Source organism: Hemiscyllium ocellatum, chromosome 31 (assembly GCF_020745735.1).
Source record: "Hemiscyllium ocellatum isolate sHemOce1 chromosome 31, sHemOce1.pat.X.cur, whole genome shotgun sequence".
Taxonomy (NCBI): Eukaryota; Metazoa; Chordata; class Chondrichthyes; order Orectolobiformes; family Hemiscylliidae; genus Hemiscyllium; species Hemiscyllium ocellatum.
In genome coordinates, this window is record NC_083431.1 from 16,035,536 (window position 1) to 16,056,418 (window position 20,883).

General features: G+C 42.7%; 1 protein-coding gene across 1 annotated transcript in view; it reads right to left on the reverse strand.

The window, feature by feature from the left end:
* The window catches only part of vps53 (VPS53 subunit of GARP complex), a 234,501-nt gene that overhangs the window by 80,184 nt on the left and 133,434 nt on the right, over positions 1-20,883 (reverse strand). The window contains exons 14-18 of the mRNA XM_060848004.1: positions 19,577-19,819; positions 16,490-16,637; positions 5,808-5,890; positions 2,480-2,558; positions 1,573-1,721 (exon numbers count right to left, since the gene is read on the reverse strand). Coding sequence (XP_060703987.1) covers positions 1,573-1,721; positions 2,480-2,558; positions 5,808-5,890; positions 16,490-16,637; positions 19,577-19,819 — 702 coding nt within the window. The remainder of the gene's footprint in view (positions 1-1,572; positions 1,722-2,479; positions 2,559-5,807; positions 5,891-16,489; positions 16,638-19,576; positions 19,820-20,883) is intronic.

Sequence of the window (20,883 nt, forward strand, 5' to 3'; positions counted from 1 at the left end):
CTCAAAAGGAGAATTGTAATTAATAATATGTAAACCGTTCCAAAAAAATTTCCTGTTTCTCAGTGTGAACAACATTAGCACAGTCAGATCCTCTGAGCAAAACTTAACCAATATGAACAGGATCACACAGCAAGTATAATTACTTCAACCTGCCATGTATCAGTTTCTGTGATGAATTAACATAATTTACTTTAGTCTCTGGATCAGTGGTGCTGGAAAAGCACAGCAGTTCAGGCAGCATCCGAGGAGCAGGAGAATCGACGTTTCGGCCACAAGCCCTTCATCAGGAATAAAGCCCGAAATGTCGATTTTGCTGCTCCTTAGAAGCTGCCTGAACTGCTGTGCTCTTCCAGCACCACTGATCCAGAATCTGGTTTCCAGCATCTGCAGTCATTGTTTTTACCCCATAATTTACTTTAGTACAACAGCCAAATGAATATGGGATTAGTTATTTTGATCACTTAGACAGGTGTTTTCCAAACTGTTTATAAAGTATGCAAACATAATTCCCAAAGAATTAAGTCACAACAAAGATAAAATGACTGGATAAATTGGGATGGCATAACAAGACTGGAGTTTCACAGTGAAACTGCATTGTTATGGCTTTGTTGGAGTTAAGACAGCCATCCACATCCTTTCACCTTCCATGCCCTGCAAAGAAAGTCTGGAAACATGTCAGGGTTTATCATAATACAGGATGGTCCCCTTGGGACACACACCAACACAAACTTTAAATGCAAATGGAGGACCATCAACTGAATCAAAGATGCACTCTGGTCTTTTAAATGTGTCAGTCTTCCTGTATAAAGCACGTTTCAGACTGCAGCTCCAACAGTCCAGGACTGCATGCTGGGGGATGCAGCAAAGCTTGGATCAGATAGCACAGATGCACACTAGGGAAATGTCCCTGTCTAAGATCTTTCATACTGTACTGATGTAGTGCTCTTGAGCTGTATGCCTGACAAGGAGAGTACTTTATGAACATCAAGAATTACATGGTTGTATTGTAGCAAGTCAAAGTTTAACATGGTAAAGGGAGAAAAGCTTATTTATATTGCATTTCCTATACTTTTCAATTTGAAATGTTTTGCCTGCGAGCTGTATGCCAAACATGGATCATATACTGTAAATATTGAGGAGGACTGGAGTTGTATTAAGCTGTCTGAGGACTAGTTGAATTTTACTACAATTTCTGTAATTCAAATTGAATGGTTTTGAAAGATATTTATTCAAAAATTTGTAAAACTATCTTTTTGGGGAAAAAAGCAGTTTGCATTGTAAAACTATAATAAAGCAAATCTTTTGCTCATTTCATTTTCATCTTGTACTAATATCTTACAATTAAACTTCTTTTCCCACACCAGTTATTATGGAGACAATCTTAATCAAAAGTTTCAACTTTCTCAGAAATACTGCAGAGAATTTCAGATCACATTCCCAAAAGCCCTGTCAAAACCTGTGAATCCTAAAAGGGTTGCACAACTTATTCACCACATAACTGTAGCTGATGTTAACTTCATCTTGTCTCTGTACAAACATCTTACAGTGAAGTTGTGAACACACATTACTTACTTGACAAATTTGATGCAAAACTGTGTGAAGTACTTCCGAGTAGAGGCAAGGTTATCTCGAATGATAGGCACATTCTGTTTGATATGGAGGATTATGGATGTGACATATGGACTCTGATCACCAACATGCTCCACATTTTGCCATGGCATCTAGAAGGAATGCGGCATATAAATTTCTACATTTAGAAAAAATGAACAAAGAGCATAAAAACTGATTTGTCGGTTGAAGTACCTGCATTGATAACTTAGTCAGAATCATTATTTCACTGGTAACATATTACACACAAAATAAAAATTACACTTATACTGATGTAATAACATATGAAAGTATGTTAAAAAGTGCTTCATAGAAAAATTAATATTTGAAGTGCAGTGACAATAGAGTACCAGCAATGTCTGATAGATACTAATGAGATGAACTATTATTTAGTCTTTTACTTTGAGAGCAATTATGGTGGCTAAAACATTTGCTCTCTAATTTGAATTGTGTCAGCTTGAACAGAATCATCAGAACAGGCTGATAGTAACTTTTAATATCTTAAAGATCCGCTCCTTTGGGCTAAAAGGGTACTTCACATTTTTGGGGTGTCAACCAATATGACCTCTAAAACTCACACGACATCCAATACTTCTGCCCTGGAAGCAAGATGCTACCAGTTGGGACAACTTTCAAGACGGTTAGAGAAATGTGTGTTGTCACACGACTAGAATGCATCAACAATAGGGCGACTCCTTGATCTAATGCTCCAAGTCAGCAATCCTGCTCCTTGAAAGAGCACATCAAGGAAAGTTTCAAGTTGAATGTCCAAGATCCACTGCACTGGGGGCACCAGATCACATTGGATTTTCAATACTCAACAGCATCCCGATTACTGATTGGAACTAATATGTCAAGAATTTGCACCTACTTTACTCATGGCAGTGAGTGCAGGATCACAGGCTGCATCCAAATCCTGAACTAACAGCTGGATGCTATTGGAAATCACACTGTAATAGAAGATAGGATAATCTCATTAAACACAATGTGGTGATATACAAAATAAAGCTCTGTTAAATGGAACATTCTATGGAAACTGAATCACTTAATAGAAGTAGCATGCTGATTAGTATAATTTTTCCACGAAGTCCCAAAAGGACAACATAATGGTGCATTTACACTGGTTTTAGGGAATACAATTTTCATCATCAGGTTTCTAAGTATCATCTCCATACCCCTCTATTGCTTTACCTAACAAGAATATATCAAGCTCAAAGTTGATCAATTTCAGCTCAGTTGTCAGTTTCAATTGATCCTGCACCCATAGACTTAATGGTAGGAGGAAGATTTGCAAGCTCTTGCTTCACTGACAAAACACATGTTTAGGTTTATACAAGGCAAAAAGGTTGGTCCAGCATTTTTCATCTAATAACTACACGCTTAGGGTTGTACTTGAATGAGGAGTCAGTGTTAACTTTTCAGCTCAAGATGATTGAGAGGTGATATACACCTTACAAGTTGGCATATGTGATCAAGGTGGTGATATGGGCCATGTTGACAAGATGTGGAAGATCACGTTTCCACAGAAATAAAAAGTCGGATGATTGAGGGAGATAAAGACCTGAACAAAGACTGAGATATGCATGCTGCCCCAATTGATGGATTTGCATTTCTTCATTAAGTTGTGAGATACTCTTAATGCAGAAATTGTGATGAGAATGAAAACAACTGCAGAATATCCAATTCATCGACAGTGAGGAAGATGATTCAGTATAGAAGGGAATGATTATGAAACCAAAGTCAAATCTCTGATTCTGAATGGAATCCTTAAGATGATGCCTTTGCCAAAATCACTCAATGAATTTAATGAATTCTATGTCAGATGTTGAATTTACTTGGTTTTCAAAGCGTAATGACTTTAGTTCAAATTATCCTCCAAATTATTCCATTAAATAAAATGCGACACATTGATTTGATTTGAATTATTTTCATTTTATATTTCAAAATGGTAACCGCCTATCCCAATGCAGGTGGTCCATATTTTATACTCAGCACTTCAACACTCCAGTCTTATGGAATGTTTTTGAATCTTTGACGTTCAATTTGTACAGTTGTTCAACACTATCTCAATTGATAATTGTGTACAACTACCACTATCCTTCAACAACCAGCATTACAGCGCAAACCAAAGATGACACTTAAAAGCCTCAATTTTGGTCCAGATAGGCCAATCAGATCTACCAACACTTTTGTAAACAAGTTCTGCATCATTAATATGGAGACCTGAAAATTGTTTAGCATTTATAGCTGGGCACAAAATTTACAGAGTAACTCATTAACAAAACTTGGTAAACAATCAGCTGGAGGTTAATTTTAAGGCTGAAACAACTTATGTTTTAAACAAGTTCTAAATTAGTTATTTGTATCGCAGGATTCTATTCACGCTCCTGTATTTGTCCATTCTTGGCTCATCAAATCAAGCATAATATTCTTGTCTTTAACTGTAACTGTACACCAGCCCGCTGTTAAAAGAAGACATTTGTGACCAAAACTATTTGGCAGAGTTGAAGGCTCTACTAGATCGGCGCCATGTGATTTACTCCCCAAAGAGCAGCAGAGAGCAAAATTAACTATACCTCGAACTCCAAATGATTGAAATACTTTGGCACTTGGACATTCACAATGGACTAACTGATAGAATTGTGCAGGGAAATTCTTGTGGCTTTGCACCATCTTATTGTAATCCATGGACTTTCCATCCTGACTGAAATAGGCTATGGCTTCATCACAAAGAATTAGGTCACTCCAGAAGGACAACCACAAGTACAGTCTACTAAAAAATGAGATGTTTTCTTTAAAGAACCTCTACGTTTTCACTAGGAAAACAAGAGGAGCCAAAACTCTCGCAAACCCAATTCTGATGTGAAGTCGTCATCAAGGAACACAGCTAAATTACATTTCATTATGCAGTCATACTTGTTAATGTGAACAGAATCACAATATCAAACAGGTAACAAACAAGCAAAAAAACCCTTACAATTTTAGAGTAATATTTAAGATGCACGACATACTCACCTGAACAGCATATTTAGTGAATCAGTGCCACATTACTCTTATTGTTAATAGCGAGGTCAATGCTGGACACTGCAGAATGATGATCAGATGGGCAAATCCAGAGAGAAGAGACATAATGCCAACATTCCTCTGCCTTCCTAAACAGTTGCCGCACTTGACTTTGTGATTCAAGGATACCCAAATATCTGTACTCCAGTGCTCTCCAATCTCTAGCTATTTAAATATATTCTGTACTGATGTTTTTCCTCTTGAAATTATTACCTGCTAAAGTTTTGTCACTTGATCTATCTGTAACCTTTTGCAGATTCTTTGCATTTTCCTCATTACTTGCTTTTCTACTTATTTTTGTATTATTTGGTGACAATGTAATGAGTCCCAAATCATCCTCCTAAATTTGAGGGCACCAGCACTGATTGCTGTAACATGCTACTAGCTACAGTTTGCCAATCTGAAAAAGCCCCTTTTATCTATTCTTCTTCTTTTTAATTAACCAATTATCTATGCGTGCTAATATAAACCTTTAGGTGACATGAGCTCTTCTCTTGTGCAGTAATCTTTTATTTAGCACCTTATCATTCACTGCAGCCATTTTCTTAAAGACCCCAAGATGTAGAGCATCAGGTTCAGAGACCTTATCATCCTTTAGTCCCATTAACTTTGAGTACTTGATCTCTAGTGATTAGGATTGACTCAAGCTTCTACCTCCCTTTTACCCTCTGCTTTTCTACTGTTTTCAACATGAAGGCAGATTTGAAAAAAGCTTGCCCAAAGTCCTTGCCATTTACTTGTTTCCCTAGCATTATTCTTCAAGGGACCAACCGTAGCTAATCTTTTGCTTTTTATGTACTTAACAGTAGCTTGTAGACCAGAGGAGACATTTTACACCAATGGGTGGAGGAGGAATCTGGAACTCTTGCCCAAGAGAGGCAGAAACACTCATCACACTTAAATAATACTTGGACATGCACTTCAGGTTCCATAGCCTGCAAGCTATTGTTTAAGAGAGATGCAACCAGCATTAAAATGGATAGCTCTTTCTCAAGCAGCCCTGGCCCAAAGACCTTATCCTTTGCTGCAAACACCTAAAATGCTAAGTAATCACGTACCTTTGCAATTGTGAAGCATTTATTTTAAACTGAAGAGGAAACTGTGGATTAGTCAATCCTCTTACTGCTTCTACTCACGTGCTAAAAGTATCCATTTCTGACATTAGGTTAATCCTTTCCACCAGACTGGCATCCACTTTCTCTTTGAGTTTCTCTTCAAGCTTCAGGGGTAAACACAAATGTCAGAAACATACAGGCAGCAATACAAGTTAGAGAATGTTTAAGGAAAACAAAATTAGCAGACTAAAAACCGTCAGGTTACATGTGACAACTACATCGCCCCAATTTTGGGTTTCGACTCCATGCATTTTGTTTTCTTTCTCCCCATCACCAGGTTCTTACTTTCATACGACCCAGTGCACCTTTACCTACCCATTATCTCTATACTTTTTAAGCACACCCCAGGACATCAAGACAGAATGTCTACCATTTGTATCATGCAATCATATAATCTAGCCTGATTTTGGAAGGCAGTAAACACACAGCGGCATCTGCCAAACAGATTATAGAGTAAGTGGACAAGTCAACCCACTGATGATTATCATGTACTTCTACTGTATATAGTTCAATGATAACTAGACAAGCTCAAAATCCATCATAAAACATTACCGAGCTATACTTTGACTAAACTTCCAGACCACTTAACTAGATTCAGAACTTGAGTTGACAAAGGAAATTTACATATATAAATTTAGCTACCATACCAACATATATGAAAACAAATAGAACATAGAACATAGAAAAATACAGCGCAGTACAGGCCCTTCGGCCCTCGATGTTGCACCGACCGAAGCCTACCTAACCTACACTAGCCCTATAACCTCCATATGCTTATCCAATGCCCGCTTAAATGACCATAAAGAGGGAGAGTCCACCACTGCTACTGGCAGGGCATTCCGCTGAGTAAAGAATCTACCCCTAACATCTGTCCTATATCAACCTCCCCTTAATTTAAAGCTGTGTCCCCTAGTAACAGCTGACTCCATTAGCGGAAAAAGGTTCTCACTGTCAACCCTATCTAAACCCCTAATCATCTTGTACACCTCTATCAAATCTCCCCTAAACCTTCTTTTCTCCAATGAGAGCAGCCCCAAGTGCCTCAGCCTTTCCTCATACGATCTTCCTACCATGCCAGGCAACATCCTGGTAAACCTCCTCTGCACCCGTTCCAGTGTCTCCACATCCTTCCTATAATATGGCGACGAGTAAAAAATGAGGTCTGCAGATGCTGGAGATCACAGCTGCAAATGTGTTGCTGGTCAAAGCACAGCAGGTTAGGCAGCATCTCAGGAATAGAGAATTCGACGTTTCGAGCACAAGCCCTTCATCAGGAATAAGAGAGAGAGAGCCAAGCCGGCTGAGATAAAAGGTAGGGAGGAGGGACTAGGGGGAGGGGCGATGGAGGTGGGATAGGTGGAAGGAGGTCAAGGTGAGGGTGATAGGCCGGAGTGGGGTGGGGGCGGAGAGGTCAGGAAGAGGATTGCAGGTTAGGAGGGCGGTGCTGAGTTGAGGGAACCGACTGAGACAAGGTGGGGGGAGGGGAAATGAGGAAGCTGGAGAAATCTGAATTCATACCTTGTGGTTGGAGGGTTCCCAGGCGGAAGATGAGGCGCTCCTCCTCCAGCCGTCGTGTAGTTGTGTTCTGCCGGTGGAGGAGTCCAAGGACCTGCATGTCCTCGGTGGAGTGGGAGGGGGAGTTAAAGTGTTGAGCCACGGGGTGATTGGGTTGGTTGGTTCGGGCGGCCCGGTGGTGTTCTCTGAAGCGTTCCGCAAGTAAGCGGCCTGTCTCACCAATATAGAGGAGGCCACATCGGGTGCAGCGGATGCAATAGATGATGTGTGTGGAGGTACAGGTGAACTTGTGGCGGATATGGAAGGATCCCTTGGGGCCTTGGAGGGAAGTGAGTGTGGAGGTGTGGGCGCAAGTTTTACATTTCCTGCGGTTGCAGGGGAAGGTGCCGGGGGTGGAGGTTGGGTTGGTGGGGGGTGTGGATCTGACAAGGGAGTCACGAAGGGAGTGGCCCACGCGGCCACCGGGAATGACCACCACTCCTCCGTCGCCGCAACCATTTCCGCCCCTCCGGTTGCCGTCGACGCAGCCACTTCCGCCCCCACTGACATCACTAACCTGCAGGAGCACAAATCCTCAGGTTTCCCCGCCCCCACGCCGTCTTTCGTCACTACGCATAACCCCGCCCCCACGCCATCTCCCGTCGCTTCACGTAACCCCGCCCCCACGCTTATTTCCGTCACGACGCATGACCCCGCCCCCACGTCGAGCAACGTCACCACGTCTAACTCCGCCCCTACTTCGATCTCTGTCCCCGCCCCCAGCTCCAGCTCCAGCTCCAGTCCCACACCAGGTCCTAGCTCCCAGCCTTGCCGGATCTTCACCATCCCTCCAGATCTCCCCCTCTCTGAGGATGAAAGATCAGTCCTCAGCAGGGGCCTCACCTTCGTTCCCCTACGCCCTCGGATTAATGAGTTCAACACGCGGCGAGATATTGAACAATTCTTCCGCCGCCTTCGCCTCCGTGCCTACTTTCACAACCAAGACTCCCGCCCACCCTCTGACGACCCCTTCTCCCGCCTCCAACACACCCCATCCACCTGGACACCCCGTGCAGGCCTCCTACCCGCCCTCGACCTCTTTATAGCCAACTGCCGCCGTGACATCAACCGACTCAACCTGTCCACCCCTCTCACCCACTCCAACCTCTCACCCTCAGAACGTGCAGCCCTCCACTCCCTCCGCTCCAATCCCAACCTCACCATCAAACCCGCAGACAAGGGAGGCGCGGTGGTAGTTTGGCGCACTGACCTGTACACCGCTGAAGCCAAACGCCAGCTCGCGGACGCCTCCTCTTATCGCCCCCTTGACCACGACCCCACCTCCCACCACCAAACCATCATCTCCCAGACCATCCAGGACCTCATCACCTCAGGGGATCTCCCATCCACCGCCTCCAACCTCATAGTCCCACAACCCCGCACCGCCCGTTTCTACCTCCTGCCCAAAATCCACAAACCTGCCTGCCCCGGCCGACCCATTGTCTCAGCCTGCTCCTGCCCCACCGAACTCATCTCCCAATACCTCGACACGGTCCTGTCCCCTTTAGTCCAAGAACTCCCCACCTACGTTCGGGACACCACCCACGCCCTCCACCTCCTCCAGGATTTTCGCTTCCCCGGTCCCCAATGCCTTATTTTCACTATGGACATCCAGTCCCTGTACACCTCCATCCCCCATCACGAAGGACTCAAAGCCCTCCGCTTCTTCCTTTCCCGCCGCACTAACCAGTACCCTTCCACTGACACCCTCCTTCGACTGACTGAACTGGTCCTCACCCTGAATAACTTCTCTTTTCAATCCTCCCACTTCCTCCAAACTAAAGGAGTTGCCATGGGCACCCGCATGGGCCCCAGCTATGCCTGCCTCTTCGTAGGATATGTGGAACAGTCCATCTTCCGCAACTACACTGGCACCACCCCCCACCTTTTCCTCCGCTACATCGATGACTGTATCGGCGCTGCCTCGTGCTCCCACGAGGAGGTTGAACAGTTCATCAACTTTACTAACACCTTCCATCCCGACCTGAAATTCACCTGGACTGTCTCAGACTCCTCCCTCCCCTTCCTAGACCTTTCCATTTCTATCTCGGGCGACCGACTCAACACAGACATCTATTATAAACCGACTGACTCCCACAGCTACCTGGACTACACCTCCTCCCACCCTGCCCCCTGTAAAAACGCCATCCCATATTCCCAATTCCTTCGTCTCCGCCGCATCTGCTCCCAGGAGGACCAATTCCAACACCGCACAACCCAGATGGCCTCCTTCTTCAAGGACCGCAGATTCCCCCCAGACGTGATCGACGATGCCCTCCACCGCATCTCCTCCACTTCCCGCTCCTCCGCCCTTGAGCCCCGCTCCTCCAACCGCCACCAAGACAGAACCCCACTGGTTCTCACCTACCACCCCACCAACCTGCGCATACAACGTATTATCCGCCGCCATTTCCGCCACCTCCAAACGGACCCCACCACCAAGGATATATTTCCCTCCCCTCCCCTATCAGCGTTCCGCAAGGACCACTCCCTTCGTGACTCCCTTGTCAGATCCACACCCCCCACCAACCCAACCTCCACCCCCGGCACCTTCCCCTGCAACCGCAGGAAATGTAAAACTTGCGCCCACACCTCCACACTCACTTCCCTCCAAGGCCCCAAGGGATCCTTCCATATCCGCCACAAGTTCACCTGTACCTCCACACACATCATCTATTGCATCCGCTGCACCCGATGTGGCCTCCTCTATATTGGTGAGACAGGCCGCTTACTTGCGGAACGCTTCAGAGAACACCTCTGGGCCGCCCGAACCAACCAACCCAATCACCCCGTGGCTCAACACTTTAACTCCCCCTCCCACTCCACCGAGGACATGCAGGTCCTTGGACTCCTCCACCGGCAGAACACAACTACACGACGGCTGGAGGAGGAGCGCCTCATCTTCCGCCTGGGAACCCTCCAACCACAAGGTATGAATTCAGATTTCTCCAGCTTCCTCATTTCCCCTCCCCCCACCTTGTCTCAGTCGGTTCCCTCAACTCAGCACCGCCCTCCTAACCTGCAATCCTCTTCCTGACCTCTCCGCCCCCACCCCACTCCGGCCTATCACCCTCACCTTGACCTCCTTCCACCTATCCCACCTCCATCGCCCCTCCCCCTAGTCCCTCCTCCCTACCTTTTATCTCAGCCGGCTTGGCTCTCTCTCTCTTATTCCTGATGAAGGGCTTGTGCTCGAAACGTCGAATTCTCTATTCCTGAGATGCTGCCTAACCTGCTGTGCTTTGACCAGCAACACATTTGCAGCTATAATATGGCGACCAAAACTGCACACAATACTCCAGATGAGGCTGCACCAGAGTCTTATACAACTGCAACATGACCTCAGGACTCCGGAACTCAATTCCTCTACCAATAAAGCCCAGTACGCCATATGCCTTCTTCACAGCACTATTTACCTGGGAAATCTGTTTCGAATGGAGATATTTGTAAAACAATATCTGTTTAGGTAGTGAAACAGTTAAACACTGCATGCAGTCAAGTTGCTTTTATATGTTATGACCAAGTTGGTTACTGTAATGTGAAAGGATTCTTTTCATTGTAGACAGTTGATATGTCTAATGTAGACTGTACTCAATTATTCTCCATTTGTGGAACGGATTCATTAAACAATTGTACTCCCCCACACACATCAAAACTTCTACTTATGTATAACAATTTATGGATGAATTAATATGCAGTTTGTAATGCTTTAACAGAACACAGGCATTATGTTGGAACAGGACATGCTGACTAAATTATCAAGATTATATCTTATAAAAAAAAGAAAGGCTATTTCCTGAAGTGCTTGAAAAATCCATATGGCAGATTAACCCAATCATCAAATCATGATTTGAAATCTTGAGAATGTACTTTTATTTGCTTAAACATAATTATTACAGTGGTAAAAATAAACTTTTGCAATTAAAATAATTTTTAACCTTTTCTCAGTCTTTCTGGTGCCTTGGATCACAGAAACAACAGTGGACGCTTCGGCCCCTTATTCATCACCATTCAATGAGATGATGGTTGATCACGATCTTACCTCAATTTGATAGGGTTTGCGATAAGCCCTACTGTATTCTTGGCTAGTTAAAAAAAAAATTGATTGGCTATTTTCAGGACAGAGCTTTGAAACATTTGGTTTAAACACTAAATGTTGCTGTAAGCTAACCACTCTCTACAATGAGTTACTGACAAAACATTGCTTGTTCCGTTTGATGGAGGAGACATTGAACAGAGACCCCACTGCATGTTCATTGAATCCACAGCAGTATTCAGTGCATTGGGAGCTCTCCTACTTAATTTAACATTGAGTGTGGGACATTGCTACATTAACTTACAAACAATAGTAATTATGCTTGAAAGTAATCGACTGTATAATTCAGCCATTTGCACCTCCTGTAGCTACAACTGTTGCTTCTTCACTTGGCAATGCACTATTAGATCTTCTGTCATTAAATCTCCCCTGGTTTCCACCCTGTTGTAGACTTCTCCTTTTCTTCCACTCACTCTTTGCCTTGCTCAAAACCTATTATATTGCTAACTTTTCCCAGTTCTGAAAAAAAACACAGACCTGTAATGTTAATTCGGTTTCCTTCTCCACAGATTCTGACAGGTCGGCAGATTACTCTCAGCATTTGCAGTTTCTCTGATTACGAGTCATAGAGGTGTACAGCATGGAAAGAGACTCTTCGGTCCAATCCGTCCAAATATCCCAACCCAATCTAGTCCCACCTGCCAGCACCCGGCCCATATCCCTCCAAACCCTTCCTGTTCATATACCCATCCAAATGCCTCTTAAATATTGCAATTGTACCAGCCTCCACCACTTCCTCTGGCAGCTCATTCCACACACGTGTGAAAAAGTTGCCCCTTAGGTCTCTTTTATATCTTTCCCCTCTCACCCTAAACCTATGCCCTCTAGTTTTGGACTCCCCCACCTCAGGGAAAAGACTTTGTCTATTTATCCTATCCATGCCCCTCAATTTTGTAAACCTCTATAAAGGTCACCTCTCAGCCTCTGACACTCCTGGGAAAACAGCCCCAGCCTGTTCAGCCTCTCCCTATAGCTCAAATCCTCCAACCCTGGCAACATCCTTGTAAATCTTTTCTGAACCCTTTCAAGTTTCACAACATCTTTCCAATAGGAAGGAGACTAGAATTGCACACAATATTCCAACAGTGGCCTAACCAATGCCCTGTACAGCTGCAACATGACCTCCCAACTCCTGTACTCAATACTCTGACCAATAAAGGAAAGCATACCAAACGCCGCCTCCACTATCCTATTTACCTGCGACTCCACTTTCAAGGAGCTATGACCCTGCACTCCAAGATCTCTTTGATCAGCAATATTCCCTAGGACCTTACCATTAAGTGTATAAATCCTGCTAAGATTTGCTTTCCCAAAATGCAGCACCTCACATTTATCTGAATTAAACTCCATCTGCCACTTATCAGCCCATTGGCCCATCTGGTCAAGATCCCACTGTAATCTGAGGTAACCCTCTTCACTGTCCACTACACCTCCAATTTTGGTGTCATCTGCAAACTTACTAACTGTACCTCTTATGCTCGCATCCAAATCATTTATATTAATGATGAAAAGTAGAGGACCCAGCACCGATCCTTGTGGCATTCCACTGGTCACAGGCCTCCAGTCTGAAAAACAACCAGTCTTCTACCTTTGAACCAGTTCTGTATCCAAATGACTAGTTCTCCCTGTATCCCATGAGATCTAACCTCGCTAATCAGTGTCCCATGGGGAACCCTGTCGAACGCCTTACTAAAGTCCATATAGATCACATCTACCGCTCTGCCCTCATCAATTCTTTGTTACTTCTTCAAAAAACTCAATAATATTTCTAACATCCTCAGAATTTTGTGTTTCTTTGCAATGCATTTCATGGAATAGGTTCTTAGACATTGCAGAGGTATTTTAAGGTAATATATGCAAGCACAAGATTTTTCTTGTTATTGTGCTTTAGGTAAAAATAATTGGCATTTCATACACAAGATACCCCACAGCATATCGGAGATGCAGTCATTGTGTAATATAGGCTTTATAACAAATCCTGCATGAAGCATGGTTTCATTATGACAATGAAATAAATGAGAAAGTCTGAATTCAATAGATTGTTTGAAAGGTAAGTGTTTGCCAATACTTTGGCAATACTATTCTGCTCCACTCCAAATAGTGCTATAAGGACTCATCCATTCACCTGAGACAGAGGGTTTACTATCCTAACCAAAAGAGGACACTTCTTGGCAAAACTGTATTCCTTCAGTATTGCAACAATATGGATTACCTGCCCAAAAACTAGGAGGGAGGAGGGAGGAGGGAGGAGAAATGTGCACAACCAAAATCATACACTCAAAAACATGAGTTAATAACATAACAAACCTTTGGCTGTGACTTTCATTGATCATTTTTTTTAAAAACTCTGCATTAAAGGGTGCCATTTAGCTCACTATTCCTGTGTCCTGACCAGGTCAAATCTAAATCGGTTTGTCTGCTCTTTCCACATATTGTTTAGTATTTTGACGTTTTGAAGTTTCTCTCAAATATTGTGTTTGACTCAGCCGTTTGCAAAAGTGCACTCCAGGTTCCAACAGCCCATTGTACGGAAGAAAATCAGAACCTCCCCATTTAAATAGTGTCCCCTGGTTGTAGCAAAATCATTTGGCTTATTTTACAGTGCTTAAGGTATTTGATATCCCTTAATGTATCATTTTTATTATAAATAAAAATTGCTGAATTCCTGCCCAAAAAAGGCAAGGTTGATCATAATTAGTTTTGATGGTGCAATTTTAAAGCGAGCATTGATGATGATGACGAGGCTGCTTGTTTAAGGAACATACATAAAACTCGTTAGGCTGCGGGAAATCAGAGCTGCCAAGAGCACAACCAATATCTTGCCACAGTCTAACAAATATGTTAAATCAAAACAAACAGCGGATGCAAGCATAAAAATCTCATCGTCTGTTATAACTGCAATTTCCCTTTTGTGTAAGGATCATGGCAATGCAACAAAAATAGGTTTATTTTGAGACTGAGGCCCTTGACTTTCATGTGTGCATGTATACACATGCCATACTGCTCCTTTGCCAGGATAGCAAGGAGCTGAAAAAGTGCACAAAGCTGAAGCAGTGTTTGTTTTCACTGCTCCAATTCAGCCAGTCCACTGGAATTCAAGACTGCCAACTCACTGGGGACAAAGACTGCAAAGGGAAATAGGTTCAAAAAAAGTTTCCCAGCAATGCATTTTGCTTGAAAATAAACGACCAATCACTTTTCTAAGCAAATTTGAAAGAATAGCAGACAATATAGCAAATGTAAAAGACAGTGATGGCATTAAAATGTCTGCAGTTTGAATAATCTCTATACAAGGAGACTACTTTCTACAACATTATTTGGAGATGTTGGTGTTGGACTGGGGTGTACAAAGTTAAAAATCACAACACCAGGTTATAGTCCAACAGATTTAATTGGAAGCACACTAGCTTTCAGAGCGACGCTCCTTCAACGGGTGATTGTCAGGTGATGAAGGAGCGTCGCTCCGAAAGCTAGTGTGCTTCCAATTAAACCTGTTGGACTATAACCTGGTGTTGTGTGATTTTTAACTTTTTACAACATTGATCACGAGTCTAATCCTACAAGTTAATTGACAGGAATGATAGCATTCATTGGGTAATGGAGTAAAATTCTCAGTTTTTAAATAAGATGAGATGAAAAACACTTGAGAACTAAGAGATAATGACATGGAACAACAGATAAGATGGAGGCTCAGAATAATTTTGATATTTGCTGACAATATACCACAACTGCAATTATTGGACCAAATGCAATCACAGAGTTTCAGAACTGTTATGGTGCAGGAGGCCATTTAGCCCATCACTTCTATATTGGTTCTATTCCCTAGTGCCAATCTATTATCCTGCTTTTCCCCCATATTCCTGCACACCATTTCTATCCAAACAATCAGCCAATGCCCTCTTGAATGTCTCAACTGAATTGGCCTTCACCATACTTGATGCTGTGTATTCCGTACCCGAAAGATTTTTTTTAATGTCATCCTTGCTTCTTTTCCGCATCATTTTAAGTCTGTGCTTTCTCGTTCTTTATTATAAGCAGGAAAGGCTTCTCCCTATCAACTCTAGCCATGATGGTCATGAGTATAAAAACTCTCAGCCTTCTTCTCTCAAAGGAGAATAGCCCCAACTACTTCAATCTATACACAGAACTGAAGTTTCTCCCATTCCTGGAACCAATCTTGGAAATCACTTCTACAATTTCTCCAATGCATTCACATCTTTCAAATAATGTTGCATCCCCAACTACACACAATATCCAGCTGAGCTAAGAAGTATCCTGTAAAAGTCCAAGTTTATAGTTCTTTGAAAGTGGAGTCACAGATAGACAGGATCGTGATAACAGCATTTGGTACACTTGCCGTTACTGGTCAGTTTAATGACCAACATCCTACACACTGATGAACACAATATTTATAAGAAAATGAAAGAGCTTTTAAAACACAAAACACTGAAGAACTGGTACAAAGTTAACCCACAAACCCACTTGCTAACATTATTGATGGGCTATTACTGTAGGTGTGCCTTAGCTATTCATTTGTGGCTTCTTAACATCAGCTAGTTTAGGCCTTGCCCTGAAATCGCTTTACCTTGGGACAAAGGATAAGTACTCCTCAGCTTTTTTGGAGCTGGATATTTGAAAGTTAACTGGCTCTACATGACAATCTACCTTTCTCCAGACTGAAAAAGTGCGTTATCTAGTAATTTGAATTACATAGCTTTGTATTAATATGAGAACAAGTAGTTTCTATCATTAACGTCAAACATTCTGGAGCACACACAAAGCTTCAATATGTACTCCTATCACACAAGCTGTGTCAGCAGTACAACTTTATACAATCAATGTCTGGTATTTCATAACCTCCCTTATGAAATACTCAGTCATTTGAGAGACTTTATCAACCAAATTGTACTTGAACTACAGCATGCTTTCTGTTTTGCACTTAAGGTTATAGGCAGCAATATAACAGTTGATCTCCCAAGAAGCAGCTTAGCTATTTTCTGCAAACATGCAAACCACATGCCTCCAGGCCTTCCGTGCAGCAAAGGATACTCACCTGTTGTGTCGTTGCCAAGCAGTATTCAGCCGTACTGAGGATGCTACAAATGAGGCAGAGCTCCTCCACAGTGAACTTTGCAACCTCTGAGCCTTCCTTCTCCTTCAGAAGGCTGGAAATGGTCAGACCACCACTGCTGCTTGTCGTTCTGAAGAGAAGAAAATGCTCAATGACAAGAGAACAATGTAGTAAAACAAAGAAACGTTATGGATTCCCAAATCCATTTCCATTTCATTCTTTTTGATCTGAAACCCTCCTCTTCATCACCCGCATCAGAGTTTGCCAAAGTTTTCTTTTCCGCCTTCTTTTTAACTAAAGATCAGGCAAAAGATCTTCAACTTAGAAGTTGAAGATACCTATCACCACTCTTTTCACCACCAAAGATTTGATTTCAAAATCTTTGACCTGGTTTACAAAACAGTCCACACCCTCCAACCTGAATTCTGCAATTTCCTCCAGACCTGAGCTCCAGCTTGCAATCTCTGGAGTTCAAATTCAGACAAAAGGTACACAATCTTTTCACTCTTCCTCCTCATGATTGGGCGCTTCAAATATCATGATTGCACTTTGGAACTGGATTCTGAGTCACATCTCTCAGTAATGTTAAAAACCCATCTCTTTGAACAAAGCTTTGACTATTTTCCACGACTCTCACCGATCATCTGTCTGGTTCAATTTTCCACAAAGCTCCCTTGGTTTCTTCACGAACCTCAGCTATTTTTCTCCCGTAGTCAAAGGGAATCTCTCCTTCAGCAGCAGGAACAAATGTCCATTGCAAAAATTCACGCTTACTGATGTGAAGTCCAAATTAGAATACTCAGGGCCATGACCGCTATTTCAATTTGCAATCCTCCCCACCACATTGCCAAATACTTTCACGAGGTGTATTGTTGATTCAGGTATTCCTTGCGGTAAATGTCACTTTGAGATGCAGTGAACCCAAACAACCCTCCCCAGGTTCACCATCAGCATGAATGCAGCTAACAGGACAGCACTACTGTATTACCTTTTAAAATGTTTCAGATTCAATTACCGAATTTCAAATTCAGCATGTTCTTCACCAAATCTTCAGACACAGCACCTGATGCAGGACACCGCTCTTAAAGTTCATATCATTACCATATAGATTGTTTGAGGTGGTTCTCCTCAAATTCTAACAGCCATGTTGACACCAAAGTTAATGTTACAAAGACCACAATTGAGATATAGGTTACAAGAGCTTTAAAAGTTAGAAAACCCTCAACAATCCAGAAGTGAACTCACAGATGTGCTGACAAAATCATCAACTCACGGGCTTCAAACTGAATTTTCCATATTTTGTTTCCGTCTATCCTCATGTGGTTTCCTCACATTGCTGTGTTCTTTTACAGAGAAGACATGAATCACTATTGCCACGTGCTCCCCATGCCATTACCTAGCCAGCTACTGAAGGTTCTGAGGTGTCCAGTGGAACAACAGATCCTCGGTACTGGCTCACTCTGTAGGAGAGAAGTGCCTTGGACTCAACAGTGTTCTGGATGTAGGTTTACTCGCTGAACTGGGGAGGTTCATTGCCAGACGTTTCATCACCCTACTAGGTAACATCTTCAGTGGGTCACCGGGTGAAGCACTGCTGATGATTCCTGCTTTCTATTTATATGTTTGGGTTGGTGATGTCATTTCCTGTTCTTTTTCTCAGGGGGTGGTAAATGGGGTCTAACTCGATGTGTCTCTGTTCGGCTTGTCCTAGGATGCCCATACTCAGACCCCTTGGCATCATGTTAGCCCACAAACCCACCAACACACGAAAACACTGCATTGGTCACAAGGCAGAAAACTAGCCACCAGGATACATGAACATTAACTAGCCACAAAACGACATGACCCTCTCTCACTAGTATCCTTACATACAGATAAGGATGGACACCACTTAGACTGGGACAACACATCCATCCTACGACAAGCCAAACAAACAGAGACATGTGCAAGAATTCCTAGAAGCATGGCATTCCAACCAGAACTCTATCAACAAACACATCGAGATAGACCCCATCTACCACCCCTTAAGAAAAAGAACAGGAAATGACATCAACAACCCAAAGAAATCCAAACATATAAATAGAAAGCAGGAATCATCAGCAGTGCTTCACCTGGAGGCCCACTGAAAATGTTACGTAGTAGGGTGACAAAATGTCTGGAAATGAACCTTTGCTCAGTGAGCAAACCTACATCTAGAACCTCAACCTGAGCTACAAATCTTCTCAAAACTCTGTTCTCCAAAAGCGCAGTTAGCTTCAAAGCTCACCATTGTAATCACTATGTCATCACTGTATGGTACCCATTGAACCTATTACATTATAAACATCATTGTTTAATCACACTCCAACTTCATTCATTGTAAGCACAAAGGAAGATGAAGGATTTTTCCATTTGCTGTGTAGGAAAACAGCGCATTCCTTTAAAATAAATTACCCATCGACCATTATTAGGACCTTCAGGTTCAATAAAACTGCAGATTCCCAAGAACAATGTTGAACAGAAAGCTTGCCAAAAATGTGCACACAACCTGGCAATCTAAATCTATGTAGTACCATATATGGTGAAAATGATTGCAACCCATTCCAATTAGGAACAGTTGTTCTTTCTGCTTGCATCCGATTTACTGAGTCTACCCATGCTGTGCCTGGACAAACATTAATGCCAATTGCAGCTACAGGAAAATCTGCCTTTCTGCACAAAATAGATGAAAAGTTCAATAATCACCCGAATACACTATATGAAAACTTAATTTTAAAAAAAAGTCGAACAAACTTTAAATTGGAACTTATCTTGAATAGTGTTTAAGAATGATAAAATGGCCCATATTGATTTGAACTCTTTGTTCTAATGACGATTTTCAGCTCTTAACTTGCCAGTATTCTCTACTTTACTGGACATAGTTCACCTTGGACACTACATGTAGGGCTTCCCATTTAGGAATGTAGCTAATTAAAGAGTATTACACAGATTTAGGATGTTTTTACTACAGATTTGAAATCAGGTAATTATTTGCTGCTGATTACAGAGGAAATCCTTTGCCTCGCTATTTAAAGATCATTTCATACTCACTTTGGCAGGTTTCCGGAGAGGATTTTCAATGCATATTCTCGCAGGTATTTCTGGAATATGGTGGTTAGAGCAATCATTGGCTCTCCGGTGCTGAGTTGTGAGCATTGCACCATGCATTTCTTGTAGTAAACAAACAGATCAGCACAGCTAGGGAGCACGGCACCCCCTTCATCAGTGTTAGGCTTTGGAGGACCTTGGGCTTTGAAATCAGCCATGAACCTATCAATCAGCTCACTGAGATTCCTGGCAAAGAGAAGAACAAATAAATAAATAAATATTTGAAATATGGGTTTGGGCTACAATTAAGGCATGAAAATGCTCCTGATGACATGTGTGAAATGACACGAGATAAATTAGTGCACGGAAAATGTACCAGAAAGCAGCTTTCTATATTCAGAGTTCAAATAATCAGATCTAACTGCAGGGATTTTTTTTTCCCCAAAATTCATCCATGGGATGAGGGGGTCACTGGCTGGGCAGCATTTATGAACCCTCCCTAATTTCTCAGAGGGCAATTGAGTGTCAACCACATTGCTGTGGGTCTGGACTCACATGTAGGCCACACCATGTAAGGATGGTAGTTTCCTTCCCTCAAGGACACTAATGTGCCAGATGGGTTTTTCTGACAATTGATTCATGGTTACCATTAGACTCGAAATTCCATCATCCAACTGATCCTCTCCATAATCAGGTCAACTAATAAAATGCTTGAAATAGAATTTAAAATTATTTCAATGCTAGTGCACTGGCAGTTCAAGCAGTAGGCAAGGTAGCAACATCCAGCTTGATCAGTTTACTAATTTGTTGAAATGGAAAAAAGTACATTCGTAAGACATGATGCCCAGAAGGAGAGGGTGGATACCTTCCTACTTAAGTGTGCTTCTTTCACATCAAATAGTTAGTGGCAGGGTAGACTTGCCCTGCCTTTCGCATAGCTGAAAGCATGAGCTTTAAAAAAGAGAGTAAGAAAGGACATTCTAACCACAGAACACTAAAGTGGCACTGATGCATATGACAAACATTATGAATTGGGATTTCATTAAATATGCTGAAAATGTGTTGCTGGTTAAAGCGCAGCAGGTCAGGCAGCATCCAAGGAACAGGAAATTCGACGTTTTGGGCATAAGCCCTTCATCAGGAATGAGGAAAGTGTGTCCAGCAGGCTAAGATAAAAGGTAGGGAGGAGGGACTTGGGGGAGGGGCGATGGAGATGTGATAGGTGGAAGGAGGTCAAGGTGAGGGTAATAGGCCGGAGTGGGGTGGGGGCGGAGAGGTCAGGAAGATTGCAGGTTTGGAGGGCGGTGTTG